At 40.2% G+C, this 14,740-nt stretch overlaps 1 protein-coding gene across 1 annotated transcript; it reads left to right on the top strand.

Moving 5' to 3' along the window:
* Window positions 1-7,254: 7,254 nt before the first annotated feature.
* LOC149305696 (CMP-N-acetylneuraminate-beta-galactosamide-alpha-2,3-sialyltransferase 1-like) lies at window positions 7,255-14,384 on the top strand. Its single transcript, XM_089477389.1, has 6 exons — window positions 7,255-7,572; window positions 8,506-8,699; window positions 10,120-10,299; window positions 12,281-12,326; window positions 13,052-13,171; window positions 14,211-14,384. Exons 1-6 carry the CDS (start codon window positions 7,255-7,257, stop codon window positions 14,382-14,384), a joined length of 1,032 nt encoding a protein of 343 aa, XP_089333515.1.
* Window positions 14,385-14,740: the final 356 nt, after the last annotated feature.

Below are 14,740 nucleotides of genomic sequence, written 5' to 3'. Positions count from 1 at the left end.
TGAATTGACTGGTAGTAAGTATACCACCTTGCCAGGAGCAAGGAGAAACGGGCAAATGCATATGGGGTGGATTCTGCAGGACACCCCCCCAATGCATTTGCAACGGGTACATGCATTAAAGCCCATATGATGGCGGGAGTGTCCCTTTAATGCTTGTATTGATTAAAACGCATTCATCAGTTACTTGGCATCTCATGGTTGGTTTAAAAATAAAATAAAGGGGGAAAAAAGCCAAGAATTCCTGCGGAAACCTTCATCAAATCGTTTCCTCTAAGAGTTGCTTGAAAGGTCTCATTAACATTTTGATAGCCTGATGCTGTATCCAGGTTTCTATGAGTTATGGATGTTTGCAGATCCGTGAATAACATTAGTAAACCTAATTGTGCTTTTGTTTTATAGCAAACATTTTTCCCATCAAACCTTCCATTAGTTTGAGGCGTTTATGTTGCCCAAATGTGTGCTTTTGTAAAAGGCAGGCTTTGCCGAAGAAGAATACAATTCAGAAAGGTTTACATAAATATGAAGACATACCTGCCGTTACATCTGGCTTTATAAAGAGGATTTAGTGTTTTAAGGGAAACACTCATCCAGTCTGCTCCATTTTTTTTTTCTTCTTTTCCGTTGTAAGGCTTCAAACCTTGCTTGGTCCTTGGTCTTGACCTATGTTCTTGGTAGCCCTATGCCTGTCCCATGCTTCCTTGCTGTTTGTCCTAGAAACACGTAACCCTTCTCTTACGTTCTTACATTAAAAGTGATCCAGTGGTAAGTTAGAAGCCTGAAGTATCGCGCTTAGCTATGTCAGTGAACAAAAGTACAAGAAGGGCCCCCAGACTACTTCTTCTGGGGCCACACTTCAGAAAGGGATTTTTAGCCCCTTTCTTCCCTGGTAAAATAAAGAAAGAGGGCTAGATCTTCTTTGTCACCTTTCAGATCTGAAGAGGTGGACCACTGAAGTCTTGTTGGACTCTAAAGGTCAACCCGCTTCACCCACCAAAAAAAAAAAGCCAAGTCTTCATGGGCTTGGTTCCTCTGTGACATACATGTGTAGATCACTTAAGTCACATGAGTCTCAGTGACGCCCTGGCACCATTCACACTCTAATGCAAAAGTCTCCACCTCTTCAAGAAAGACTTTAATGTTTAAAACTAAGCATGTGGTCTTCTCTTGTCTAATTCCTTTCCAAGTCACAAGACCAGCGTGTCTGTACATTACTACCACTAGGGGGCGCTGATGCATTTTACACAGCGGATGTCCATCTGCGTCTTCTCTGTCCAGCCGAGATGCTTATATATATATATTTTTTTTTTTAAACTTTTAACCTGTTGCGCTCGTCATTATGTTTACTATCCTTGGCGCCACATCCCCATATCCTTAAATTTAATCACCCACCCACCTTGTTCCTAAGCTATGGTAGTCATTCCCAGATCATGTGGGTCACACCACGTCAAGAAGACCACTAGACCTATGGTATCTGTTTGCTTCCATCCAGTCCAGCAGTTTCTAGGTTAAACGGAGCCCATGCAAATCCAAAAAACCTGTTGACCTTCCAGACCTATTGGGTTTCAGCATGTGTTTGCCATCTGTGCCGTACCTCTGAGTTACCCCTCTGTTCTCTGCCGTGGGTGCCTGAGAGTAATACCATTTGTCTGAAACTGAATTCCGCCCGGTGAAGTCACCAGACGGTGACGACACTATTATTTTTCTTAAGGGATTTAATTAGTTGAAACATATATTGTTTTTAGATCTCTTCTCGGCTCCAAGATAAAGATTTATTCTGGACATTGGAGCAGAGGAAGCATACATTACACACACACCTGATCGGATTTAGTACTGAGATGGCGTAAGCCAATCCATCCTGAGTTGTAAAGGAAAGAAAAATTATATATCATTTACCTTCGCGTTTAACCCCTTTGTATCCCTCTAAACCAGGTATCCATCTTGGTGACCGTATCCACATGTATAAGTTGGAAAAGAAACAGATTTTTCATCGGCTTCTGGTTTCAATCTTGAAGAGGACCAATTAAGATGTCTAAAAGACAATTTAGCCTTTGATTGGGGGAAAAACTATATAGATTATCTTGGTATTAAATTTATGACAGATTGACAGAATTATAAATACTAATTATGAAAATTTAGCTAATGATCTAAAAGAACAACTTACGGAGTGGGCTAAAATAGAGCTATCATGGACGGGGAGAATAAATGTCTTGAAAGCCTATGTGCTACCAAAATTAATCTACTTATTTAGAACAATTCCCTTACAGATTCAAATTTCTATTATACGTAGATTTGATAAAATATTCTCAGAATTTGTATGGTATAACAAGAAATCTAGAATTTCGTTACAGATATTGAAAAGAAAGATAACTCATGATGGACTAAATTATCCAAATCTGTTTAAAAATATACGAATCGTGTATGTTTTCCCACCTTTATGCTTGGAAAACAAAAAAAGAAAAAAAACTTAGGATGGTACAATTATGAGAAGTGGTCTTGCAACAACATAGAACCCTTGATGTTATACTGGGTATCTCCAGGGAAACTAAAAAAACTTAAATATTGCAAATCCTATTGTGATAGGGATTCTCAAAATATCTTCTAGAAAATTTATAGCAGATACTTCTATCTCTTCCTCTACTCCTTTGGAAATCCTACAGCTAGAAATGAGTGATATAAATTTTAATTCTCGGTTGGAGGTGGGAATAAAAAAGATAATAGACCTTAAGGCTTCAGAACATTTAATGGGATTTGAAGATCTTCAACTTAAATATGGGTTGACGAGCAAAGAAAAGTTTACGTGTTTGAGGCTAAAAAGTTATTTGAATTCTAAACAAGTTGTTCCACCCATAGTAACGGATAGGCTATTAGAAGCAAATTATAAGACTAAACTCCTCTCAAAAATCATAAATATGCTAGATAAAGAAAAAATGTTAGATAAGTCTAGTACTATAGTAAAATGGGAATCTGAACTAGGAAAGATCATAGATCAACAAACTTGGTTTACTGCTTGGTCTTCCACAAGAAAAGCAATACATTGTATTAATCTCCAGGAACTATATTTTAAGATTCTTCACCGATGGTATCTAGTGCCTTCTAAGCTACATAAAATGTATACAGAGGCGTATCTACTGAAAATAGCGCCTATGGCAAGCACTGAAATTGCGCCCCTGTCCAAATAAAAACCCATTTACTAGCCCCTGCTGCATATATATATATATATATATATATATATATATATTAGTCCCTGCTGCCGATAGCGGGTATTGATCAACACGCAAACCCAGATCAACTGAAATTCACTTGTGATCTCAGCACTGAAGGTATATATCAAATAAACAGAATCAGACATACAAGTCCTGTATTTGCAGGTATACAATAATAATATATGAAACGTAGCATCGCAGGTATAGATCAACTGAATAAGACATATTAACCCTGTATTTGCAAGTACACATAAATAATGTATGGAAACATAGCATAGCAGATATGGATCTACAGAATAACACAAAAACCCAGCTTTGCAGGTAAAGATCAATTGGAATTCACATAAAAACACGGCATTAAAGGTATATTTAAAACCCCCTAAATTACAGGCATAGATCACAGGTTGCACCCCAAAGCCAGCCCTGGCGTCCACACTGCCCACATAGAACCTGACCTGCACCCAGATTACACACATAAGATTTGCCATCTTTGTCCCCAAATAGCCCACCACAAGTCAACTTTGTCCCCAAACAGTTCGGCCAGTGCCATCTTTGTCCCATATACACCCTGCCTGTGCCATCTCGGTCCCCAAGGCTCAAACCTCCTGCTAGTGCCATCTCTGCCCTTCCACAATTATACATCTATGATACACAAACACTTTTACAGTCACTCACTAATTCACACTTTAATTCAGAGAACTCATCCACACATTAACTCATGCTCTCCCTCATTCACTCAATGCATCCACACATTAACTCATGCTCTCCCTCATTCAGACAATACATTCACATATTAACTCATGCTTGCCCTCATTCAGACAACTCATCCACACATTAACTCATGCTCTCTCTCTTTCACTCAATGCATCCACACATTAATGCACACTCTTTACTTATATCTACCCCCCTCCCTTATCACTTTTTAACCCCCTCCCTCCCTCATCACTTTTTAACCCACCCCCTCCCTTCCTTCCTTATCACTTTTTAACTCCCTCCCTCCCTCCCTTATCACTTTTTAACTCCCTCCCTTCCTTATCACTTTTTAACCCCCTCCCTCCCTTATCACTTTTTAACCCCCTCCCTCCCTGCCTTATCACTTTTTAACCCCCTCCCTCCCTGCCTTATCACTTTTTAACCCCCTCCCTCCCTCCCTGCCTTATCACTTTTTAACCCCCTCCCTCCCTCCCTGCCTTATCACTTTTTAACCCCCTCCCTCCCTCCCTGCCTTATCACTTTTTAACCCCCTCCCTCCCTCCCTGCCTTATCATTTTTTAACCTCCTCCCTCCCTGCCTTATCACTTTTTAACCCCCTCCCTCCCTCCCTGCCTTATCACTTTTTAACCCCCTCCCTCCCTCCCTGCCTTATCACTTTTTAACCTCCTCCCTCCCTCCCTGCCTTATCACTTTTTAACCCCCTCCCTCCCTGCCTTATCACTTTTTAACCCCCTCCCTCCCTCCCTGCCTTATCACTTTTTAACCCCCTCCCTCCCTCCCTGCCTTATCACTTTTTAACCCCCTCCCTCCCTCCCTGCCTGATCACTTTTTAACCCCCTCCCTCCCTGCCTTATCACTTTTTAACCCCCTCCCTCCCTCCCTGCCTTATCACTTTTTAACCCCCTCCCTCCCTGCCTTATCACTTTTTAACCCCCTCTCACCTTGAAGTCAAGCGACGGGAGCACGATGTTGCTGTCTTCCTGCACCGTTCGCTGGTGCTCGCTGCTTCACTGCTGAGCGCCGTAATATGACGTCATATTTCGGCGCCCAGCAGTGAAGCAGCGGGCACCAGCGAGCGGCTTTTAAACACAACCGCTCGGCGCCCCTCTATCTCCTCCGCATCAGTGTTTAAAAGCCACTCGCTGGTGCCGGCATTTCATGCAGAGCGCCGCAATATGCCGGCATATTGCGGCGCTCTGCATGAAATGCCGGCACCGGGATGGGGGTAGAGGGCTCGTGGAGGAGAATGAGGGGTGCCGAGCGGTTGCTAGGCGCCCCTCTCTCTCCTCCGCATCAAAAAAAATGCCGGTGAGCGGCATTTAAAAGCCGCTCACCGGCGCCCCCCTTGAGATGGCGTCCATGGCACGTGCCATGGCTGCCATACCCTATATACGCCTCTGAATGTATAAAACCACATCCGATCGATGTTGGAGATGTTATAAATTGAAAGGAACTTTGATACACATTTGGTGGGACTGTGAGAAACTTGGGACACTCAAACAAAAAACAGAAAACCTACTTAAAGAATTGTTTGGCCTAGAAATTGTTCTCTCTCCATTAACATTTCCTTTTCATTTAGAATTTCCCTATAAATTAAAAACCCAAAGAGATCTAGGTATTAACATTTTACTGGCAGTCAAGATATGCATAGCTAGGGAGTAGAAGCAACCAAATAATTTGATATGGAATAATATCATTACACAAATAAATTATCAGTGTAAAATGGAGAAATATTTCTTCACGATGTCAAAAAATCTGACACTGTATGAGAAAATATGGGCTCCGTGGATAACTTCGCAAACAAACTAAATTAGATATGGAGAGCGACTACAAGTCCTAGCCTATTATCCTCACACCAACGATCCCCTCGTTTTTTTTGGGGGGGGGGTTTAACAACATCTCATGTGTCGACTCCTTTTAGGTGAGACACACGATTGCAAATAATCCCTCCTACCAATGACGTGATCAAGGAATATGACGTATGAATGATGAATGAATGAAAGTAGTTTCACAATAGGAACAACAATTTTAGATTTGGATTATCGTAATGTAAATCTGATGTATCACTGTTGTGATTTACTACTTAATTTGTTAATAAAATATTTCAAAAAAAAAATAAAAAATGTTGCGAGGGTTTCCTTCTTTTTGTTTTTTGATTTTCTTAAATCTGGTAAACCATAAAACCACTGAATAGATTCATTAGGAATATTATAATTGATATATATAGCACCCTCATATTCCGCAGGGCTGTACACTGAGAATACAATGTAATATTCAAATAAGTTTCTGTCAAACTGTGATTCCAGAGGCTAGTAGAAGGAGACAGTAGCTGAAATGGTTAACGTTCCACCATTGTTTCAGTATAGATCTGCCTGTCCTACGCATCCTCTGTCGCAAAGGTTTAACTGCAGAATTTTTGTCTGTTGTTCTGTTGGTTACAACACAAAGAGCGTTTAACGTTGTATAAATTGTATCACTTCCCATTGTTGGCTCTTGTATGACCCTTTCTTAGAAGTTAAAGGGACGCTCCAGTGTCCCAGGCATCCTCTTGGAGAAAAATGGAAGCACACTATGTGTATTCTTTAAACCTGCCACGTGAAATACATTACTTTAGCTTAGGGAGAAGCTGAAGCTCCAGAGCTGCTGCAAAATGTCTCCTCCATGGTCTATGGTTTCGCTCCACACATTGGCTGCTTGAAGCTGTCAATCTGTGGCAGGGAAGTGCTCCCAGTGAAATCAGTGTCTCTGCTGCGTGCACATGCCCCAAAAAGGGGTATTCTTTGCTTAAAAAATCCAGCCCATACTTAAAGGCATCTATTGAATACTGAAGTGGAACAGCACCTTTAACATGTTTAATTTGTTTGACACAATCAATTGAACTAACTTTTTTTTGTCTGTCTCCATGCAGGTATCAGTTGAGAATCCTCTAAGAGAATCTGTCTGGACCTCCTAATCTTGAAAACTCCAACAGAAAATCTTTATTTTCAGACTTTCACATTTTGGATATAAAAGAGGGATCGCTTTTTTTTTTCCCCACCGCCAATTATTCTCCCACCTACACCGCCGACAAATATAAACTCTAACTCGGCTTAAATGAGGAATTATGACTTCTATCCGTTCTGATCTACAGCACGAGAAGAATAATCTCCAGCTTTCACAGAAAAGCCTGATTCGGATTTAAATTTCTACAAAAGGACATTTAAAAAAAAAAAAAAAAAAACGCTACGAGATTCTGCTGTATTTAGCAATCAGCAGGATAACTCCAACCTGGCTTGTTTGTTCTAGAAGAACTTTGGAAAAGTTTAAAACGTGCTGACGCCGAAGGAAAAAAAGAAACATGGTTGCCTTAAGGCAGAGAAATTTAAAACTTTTCACTATTACCTTGACGCTTTTTGCCATAACAGTCACATCAGTTTTTCTTAATTACACGCAGAGCTCTGGATTGGCCACGTGGAGCCCTGAAAAATATTTCTCCAGGTTCTCCGAGCAATTCCGAAGATTCATCACTTCTTCGAGAAGGCTGTGCAGCTGTGAATCCTGCGTGGCGGAGCCAGATGTTTCTCTTTGGTTCGATGAGCGATACAATCTATCAATTCCTCCCCTGTTGACTAAGCAAAATAACGTGATTCCCGAGAGCGTGTACAAGTGGTGGCTGGTAAGTGGTCCATGGTGAAATTCAATATGGGAAAAAATAACGTCCCGATAATTTTAATGTAAGTATCTAATGGTTGGAGAATATTTAGACATTTAAATTCTATGTTTGAAACAGGACGTTCCATGGAGAGCTATTCTTTGGACAGTGACTGCCATAGAGTGGTCAATAGTCTTGCTTAGTCAAGGTTTTCAGATGTCCTATGGGAGGCATCCTCTCTACTGATGTGGAATGAGTCTCTCGCATGCCGGTGACTGTTCTTTTAGCTCTTGCTATACTTGGAACAGGAAATGTTTCTTCCTCTATAGGAAGCCCTTAATCGGAATGTCAGGGGGGCTATGGGTTTTATTCCGTAAACAGATGTGAGCACGCTGACTTAACTGTGCGTTGTGAGCGGCCAACCGCGTCTCCTACCATACTTTAATTGGTGAGGTGACCTTCTCTTTCCGTATATTCTATGCATTACACGACCCGCTTTACCCGTCAAACCACCAAAAGTCAACGGGGGTGTCTTGAGGAGCAGACGCCCAGAGTGTATGGGAGCAGTATTGGCTGTAATTAACATATGGTCAAGTCAGATGATGTCCGATTAAGACGTCAATGAAACCAGTAAGCTTCGTGATTTTAAGACTCTGTATCATGCAAGAGTTGTTTTTTGTTTTTTTCTGTGCCAGTCCCATATGTTATAAATGTACAGAATGCCTACCGCCTATGGCATGGTTGGTAGCAAATCCCCCCCCCCCTGTGACCACCGCAACCTATACTGTAGCGTAGTGGAGACAGAGCAGGACTGGCAATCACGAGGAGGCCCTGATGCAAATACGTTGATGCTTTAGGTAAAACATATTAATTGTTCTTTTAACTGCTCAATGGAAGAATAACGTTTATAAAATATCATTATTACAGTTGGGTTGGCTTTTTGTTTTTATTAAACAGCGTCTTCAGGGGGAAAGAAATCCCAAGGACATCAACAAGGTCATTCGGGAATTATTTGAAATTGTTCCAAGCGATCTGGACCTGGTGGACCATGGTCCATACCGCTGCCGGAGTTGCGCAGTGGTGGGAAACTCTGGAAACCTAAAGAACTCTCTTTACGGACCCGACATTGATCGCCATGATTTTATTTTTAGGTGAGAACACAAAATACAAGCCTTTTCAGCAGTTCTGCTGCCCGGTAATGGACTGGTAGGACCTGTGGAGTCCGGCCATTCTTGGTTTCTACCTGAGTGCTTGCTTATCTTGATAAGTATGCTCGTGAGTGATGTGTTTGATGTCTCCCTTAATTTGACGTGTGCTGACTCCATCTCGTATAAGTGTCGATTGACCTGGGCGGTTGAATAAGTCTTAAAGGCCACTGTTGAGATCATGTAGAAGGTCCTTGCCAAGTTGGTCGCAATTGCGTTTTAGTGACTACTTGATGTGATGGGTCTTGAGTTGACATCTTTGGCTAACTCAGTGCTCAGCGACTCAAACAAAGCATCAGAACATAAAATTGAGCGTTTAGTACCATCTTTCTCCATAACTATATCAGTATTAGGAATTTTGTAGAGGGGAATAGATTTTGCCTGCTATGTAGTCCATCCAGACTAGAGGTCGGCAAGTCCCCATTTTTAGCGTAAGCCACTTCCAATCTAATCTATATATGGGTTCCATGTTTTTTTATTATTTAAAAAAAACAACTTATTGTGTTTCTTGCAGTCAAAGGGTTAAACCGTCGCAGACTTTAAAGCGTTGGAGAATTTCCAGTAGTTTACTCGAGTAGGAACTCGATCTCCAATCAGCAATCCTTTGTTCAGACTATAATTTAATACGGAGAAAATGACATGTCAAAAATAAAAATAATAATTCCGGGTGCAATTATGTGATTCCATTGTTAGAATTTATCCCCGGGTTTCATTTTGATCACGACGTATTTAGATTAAAATCAAAAGGAAAGCAGATTTTTTTTTTTTTGAGGCTGCATTGTATTCATTTATTAATAGAACAGATGGTGAAAATACCCCAATTTAACCCTTCGCAAGTAAGTGTATACAAAGCCTTTTGGCAATGATAGTTTACATTTTAGTAAATGTATATTATTCACAAATGTGACCGGAAAGATGCAGCCGCAGAACTATGATGTCATAACAAACCGAGCTATGTTAGAACCGCCATGTTTTTATAGAAGACCTTTTAAGAGGTGGCTTTAGAAAAAAAAATTATCTCTCAATGTAAAAGTGGGTGCTATATAAATCAATAAAAAGTCATTCTGACAGCGCGTGTGCTATAGGCATACACCATCAAAAGAGAGTGAAGATTCCAAAATGTTATTAAGCCACAAATACTTAACTTTTGGAGGTTTTTGAAAATTTTGTGGAACTTTGGCTTTAACTGGTTAAAAGTAAGCCGACTTGAGTTGGTTTCCCCTCACCCTCCCATATTTTTTTTTGTTTAATTTTTTTTTTTACCCCAATCTACCCCAATTGTTAATTACTTCAGGAATTGTTTGTAATTAAAATTCTTAGATTTTTTTTTTTTTTTTTTATTTTTATTTTTTTTTTTTTTTTTTAGAATGAACCATGCCCCTACAGCTAAGTTTGAGAATGATGTCGGAAGTAGAACCACTCACCACTTTCTATACCCGGAGAGTGTCAAGGAACTACAGGAAAACGTCAGCATGGTTCTTATCCCGTTCAAGACTCTCGACCTTCAGTGGATCGTCAGCGCGCTCACTAATGGAACTATCAACTTGTAAGTGGATCGAGCCTTTTCCGTGGCTGCGTAAACATACTCCAGGTGTATTTTCTTTGGGTAGGAGAATACAGAAAAGCCCATTAATCTTCCTGGCACGTCAAATAGCAAGCCCAGCATCTGTTACGCTTTAATTAGGATGCGCTCGTTTACTGATTTTGCTTAATGAAGCTGTGATGTTTATTAAATACTTTTTCTATTTTACAGCGAGGTAGAAAGAATTAGAATCAGACACAACGCACGCGTTAAACCTCAATGCTGGAAATGCTTTCCATCTATTTGGGTGCATTCCAATTTTTAATTTAACGATTTTTATATATAATGTGTGTGTATATATATATATATATATATATATATATAATATAAATATTTGTATTTTTTATTTTTTTTTTACAATAAGGTTTTGAAAACACATGGATGTCACTATGGGTTTGTAAGACAGTCATCCAACTGGCTGTTGGATGTATAATGTGCGTAAGAATTTTTTATTTTTTTTGTTATCTAGTAGCACTCTATATACACTATATGGACAAAAGTATTGGGACAGCTGACCATTTCACCAATAGGGACTTTGATGACCTCACATTCTAAATACATAGACATTAATTTGTAGTTGGTTCCCCTTTGCAGCTATAACGGCTTCCACTCTTCTGGGAAGGCTTTCCACAAGATTTTGGAGAGTTTCAGATTTTTGCCCAGTCATCCAGTAGAGCGTTTGTGAGGTCAGACACTGATGTTGGACGAGACGCCCGGCTCGCAATCTCTGTTCCAGTTGATCCCAAAGGTGTTCGATGGGGTTGAGGTCAGGGCTCTGTGCGGCCGGCCAAGTTCTTCTACCCCAAACTTATCCAGCTGTGTCTTTATGGACCTTGCATTATGCTCCACTATATGGACAAAAGTATTGGGAGACTCCACTTAATTATTGAAAACGGGAAAATCTACATATTAATGTCTATGTATTTAGAATGTGAGGTCATCAAACTCCCTGTTGGTGTAATGGTCAGGTGTCCCAATACTTTTGTCCATATAGTGTATCTGAATTAAAGTTATGACAGCGCCCCCTTCGAGTGCTTTCTGTAAAGCGGTGATATTCACATAAACAGATTTTCTTTTATGGTCAAATGGTCCCACAAATGCCCCAGGGAGTAGAATATTTATTTATTTAATTGAGAAAATATATATTTTTTTTTTGTTTTCAATATTTTAGAAAGTATCCATGGTACCCCATAGCATTTTTTTTTTTTGCAATTATCTGAATTCAATTATTGTGCAACGTGTACTTTTCCCACGTATGTCTCGCCAAACAGATTTTAGCATTAAAAAGAAAGACAAAAGGATATGACTCACATTGCTATGCGGCGTTGTATGCAAATTACAGTGTAGAATAATTTGCATTGGATGTATTGTGATGATGTCACCTCAGGTCAACTGAATTTGAATATTTTTTTATTTTTATATTAATTGGAGAGATAAATCTGCTGGATGTACCAGAATCAGGAATGTTTATTCCTCATTTGCAAGTCACATGCCTGTCTCCTGCCTAAGGCGATACGCACCCGAGACCCGTCGTCCCCACAGCTGCACACACACACACTGTCACAATCCCTGCACTGCTGTGTATCACATCTGCTATGACCTTGTTTTACACGTTCGGCCCATCCAGCCTGTTAATTATTCCTGCTTTCAAGACTTCTGAGTCTGAGATTCAGGAGCTGTATGCCAATCCTGCGCATGTGCAATTTTCATCACTGTATTACCCTCTACCACTTCTGCTGGGAGGCTTTTCCACTTATCCACCACCCTCTCATGGAAACCGCCACCAATAATGTACGTTGTTAAGGAAACGTAAACTGAGTTAGATGAGAGTTGCGCTTGCAAAGAATTCTAAGAGTTTTGCCTCCGCCTAGTGGACTTATTGATAATTGCAACCTAACGTAACGCTGTCGCTCATCAGAATTCTCTCTCCCCCCCCCTTGTGCAGCACATATGTTCCCGTACAGCGGAAAATCAGGATCAGCAAGGAGAAGGTAATTATTGTATGTTCTTAACGTACACATCTTGGATCGCTGTGGATTTGACACTTGGAGCTCAGGGATTAAGCTTTACATAAAAGTTTTCTGAAAGTTGTGCCTCAGTTGCTGATTGCCTGTGATGCGCGGCAGGGACTAATAATAATAATAATAATAATAATAATAATAAAAATCTAGTAAACAAATGGTAATTTATGGCCCAAAAATTTTAAAAAAATGTAAATTTCTCATCCTGGCGGAACACTCGAGCCTCTGCCTTCTGCTCGCCACACCACGTAAGCAACTTGGCTCTTACGCAGTTCCTCTTCCCCCGCACAGATTATTCCATCCGTCATGGCGGGGCCCGACTAATCATGTCAATGAGGCCCTGGCACTTTAAATCCAGCAGCAGGCCGCACGCAATGGTTTTATGGGTCACCGATGGTTTTTGGCCAGTGTGCCAGATGGCCAGTCCAAGCCTGCTTTATGGACCTCATTATTATTATTTATTGTTTTTATATAGCGCTATCATATTCCGCCATGCTGTACAAACCGTTAATCCTTCACAAAGTCCCCATTGTAGTTACCACTGATGGTGGCAACCTGCCGGGAGGTAAAAATGGATAGGTGGTTGGATTAGTAAAAACAGGAGAATTTACAAATAAGCTACACTATTTGATACCAAGATATATTGCAGAATAATTCGACTTCTTGTTTTTCTTATATCTTTGTTTCTGTTACAGATTCTGGTCTACAGTCCGGAGTTCATGAAATACATCTATGATAAATGGCTGCTAAATCATGGTCGATACCCTTCAACTGGACTTCTCAGTGTGATATTTGCCCTTCATGTCTGTGACAAGGTACTAACCCCCTTTAATCATCTTTTGCCAATTAAAAAAAAAAAAAATTGGCTCTGAATGTTTAAAAAAAATAAATTTTATATATATATATATATATATATATATATATATATATATATATATATATATATATATAAAAATAAATGTGGAAATGGGCCAAAAACGATGTGGACACTTTTTTTATTCCCTGCTCATTCTGTTCGGCCAAAAATTTTGAGGCATTTTGAAATGCAGAATTTACCATGAATCCGAATGCACAAGTCTAATATAATATGTATAATATTTACATCTTTTATGGGCTGTATTTAAGTTTCAAATGTCATTTTAACGTTGCAAGCTGCTTTCTCCAAGCATCTGGTGCTTATTGCTTGCACATGTGATCCATTCGACTAAACTTAAAGGAACAATCTAGTCTCCAAAACTGTATTTAAAAAAAACACTGAAACCAGGAAGCATTAGAACATGCCCAAGACTGGTACGCTCAGTAACACTCCCATCGAAGTCACTGAAGCAGCAGCCAATCACATGTATGTTAGCAAAACATCAGTGTTTAGGTAGCGTACATGTGGTTGGATGCTGCGATTGTCATTGATTGAAATCTGCAGGAAGCGTACTGCAGTATACTTCCTGCTTTCAGCAGAGGCAGCTGGGGGAGGAGCTAGACCGAAATCTAATTCCAATAACTGAAGAATGTCCTGATTTGCGTGCAAAATTAACTCCAGTGTGCATTTAACAAATATGCGGGAAGTCTCCTTTAATCCCTTTTTAGCACCAAAAGGCTTGCATAACTAAAAATAGGCGCTAGGCGTGGATTTACCAAGGACTTTTTATGGAATTTTTTTACCTATCCGTAGCTCTTTATGTAATTGCGTAAGGCATTTAGTGGATCCTTAAAGATCTATACCCCACTGCAAGGTACTGCTAGCAAACTTGGTTATGAAGATCCTCAGCTATTGATTGTCCCACCTGTACTGAATTGCAGTTCGTGCTGACATAAACCCTGTTTGTGGCACAAATAATTCTTTTTTTTTATTTGTAGGTGGATATATATGGCTTTGGTGCAGACAGCAGAGGCCATTGGCACCATTACTGGGAAAACAATCCATTAGCAGGAGCTTTTAGGCAAACTGGAGTCCACGATGGTGACTTCGAGGCAAGCATCATAGGGAATCTTTCTGCTATCAACAAAGTGGTGGTTTTCAGAGGAAGATGACCCTGACATTAAAAAGAACCCCAATTCTTCGTCATTGGGTGCATTTCTGAATATCCAGTGATTTTGTGACAAAAGTGCTAATGGCCACCAGTGTCGGCACAGAACTTAAGTACTTTGAGACCGTTTAATGCTGCAGAACACTCTTCACCTTTCTTTATTATTATTATTTTCCTATATCTTGAATGAATATTTATTTGGAGCCACTCACGGTAAATGGAAGTAATGAATTTTCGTCTATACCGGCGACGCGCGTGCTTAGATGTTCTTTGGTGCACCACATGAAGGACCTGCGGCAGATTACTAGTGGATGGCCAAGTATCTACAATGGGAAGTCAACGCACCAGTCTTTCTTTATT

The sequence above is a fragment of the Sceloporus occidentalis genome, unplaced genomic scaffold, assembly GCF_023333645.1.
Source record: "Sceloporus occidentalis isolate IW3139 unplaced genomic scaffold, rSceOcc1.0.p SCAF_11, whole genome shotgun sequence".
NCBI classification, from domain to species: Eukaryota; Metazoa; Chordata; class Lepidosauria; order Squamata; family Phrynosomatidae; genus Sceloporus; species Sceloporus occidentalis.
This window is presented reverse-complemented; position numbering and strand designations above follow the sequence as displayed.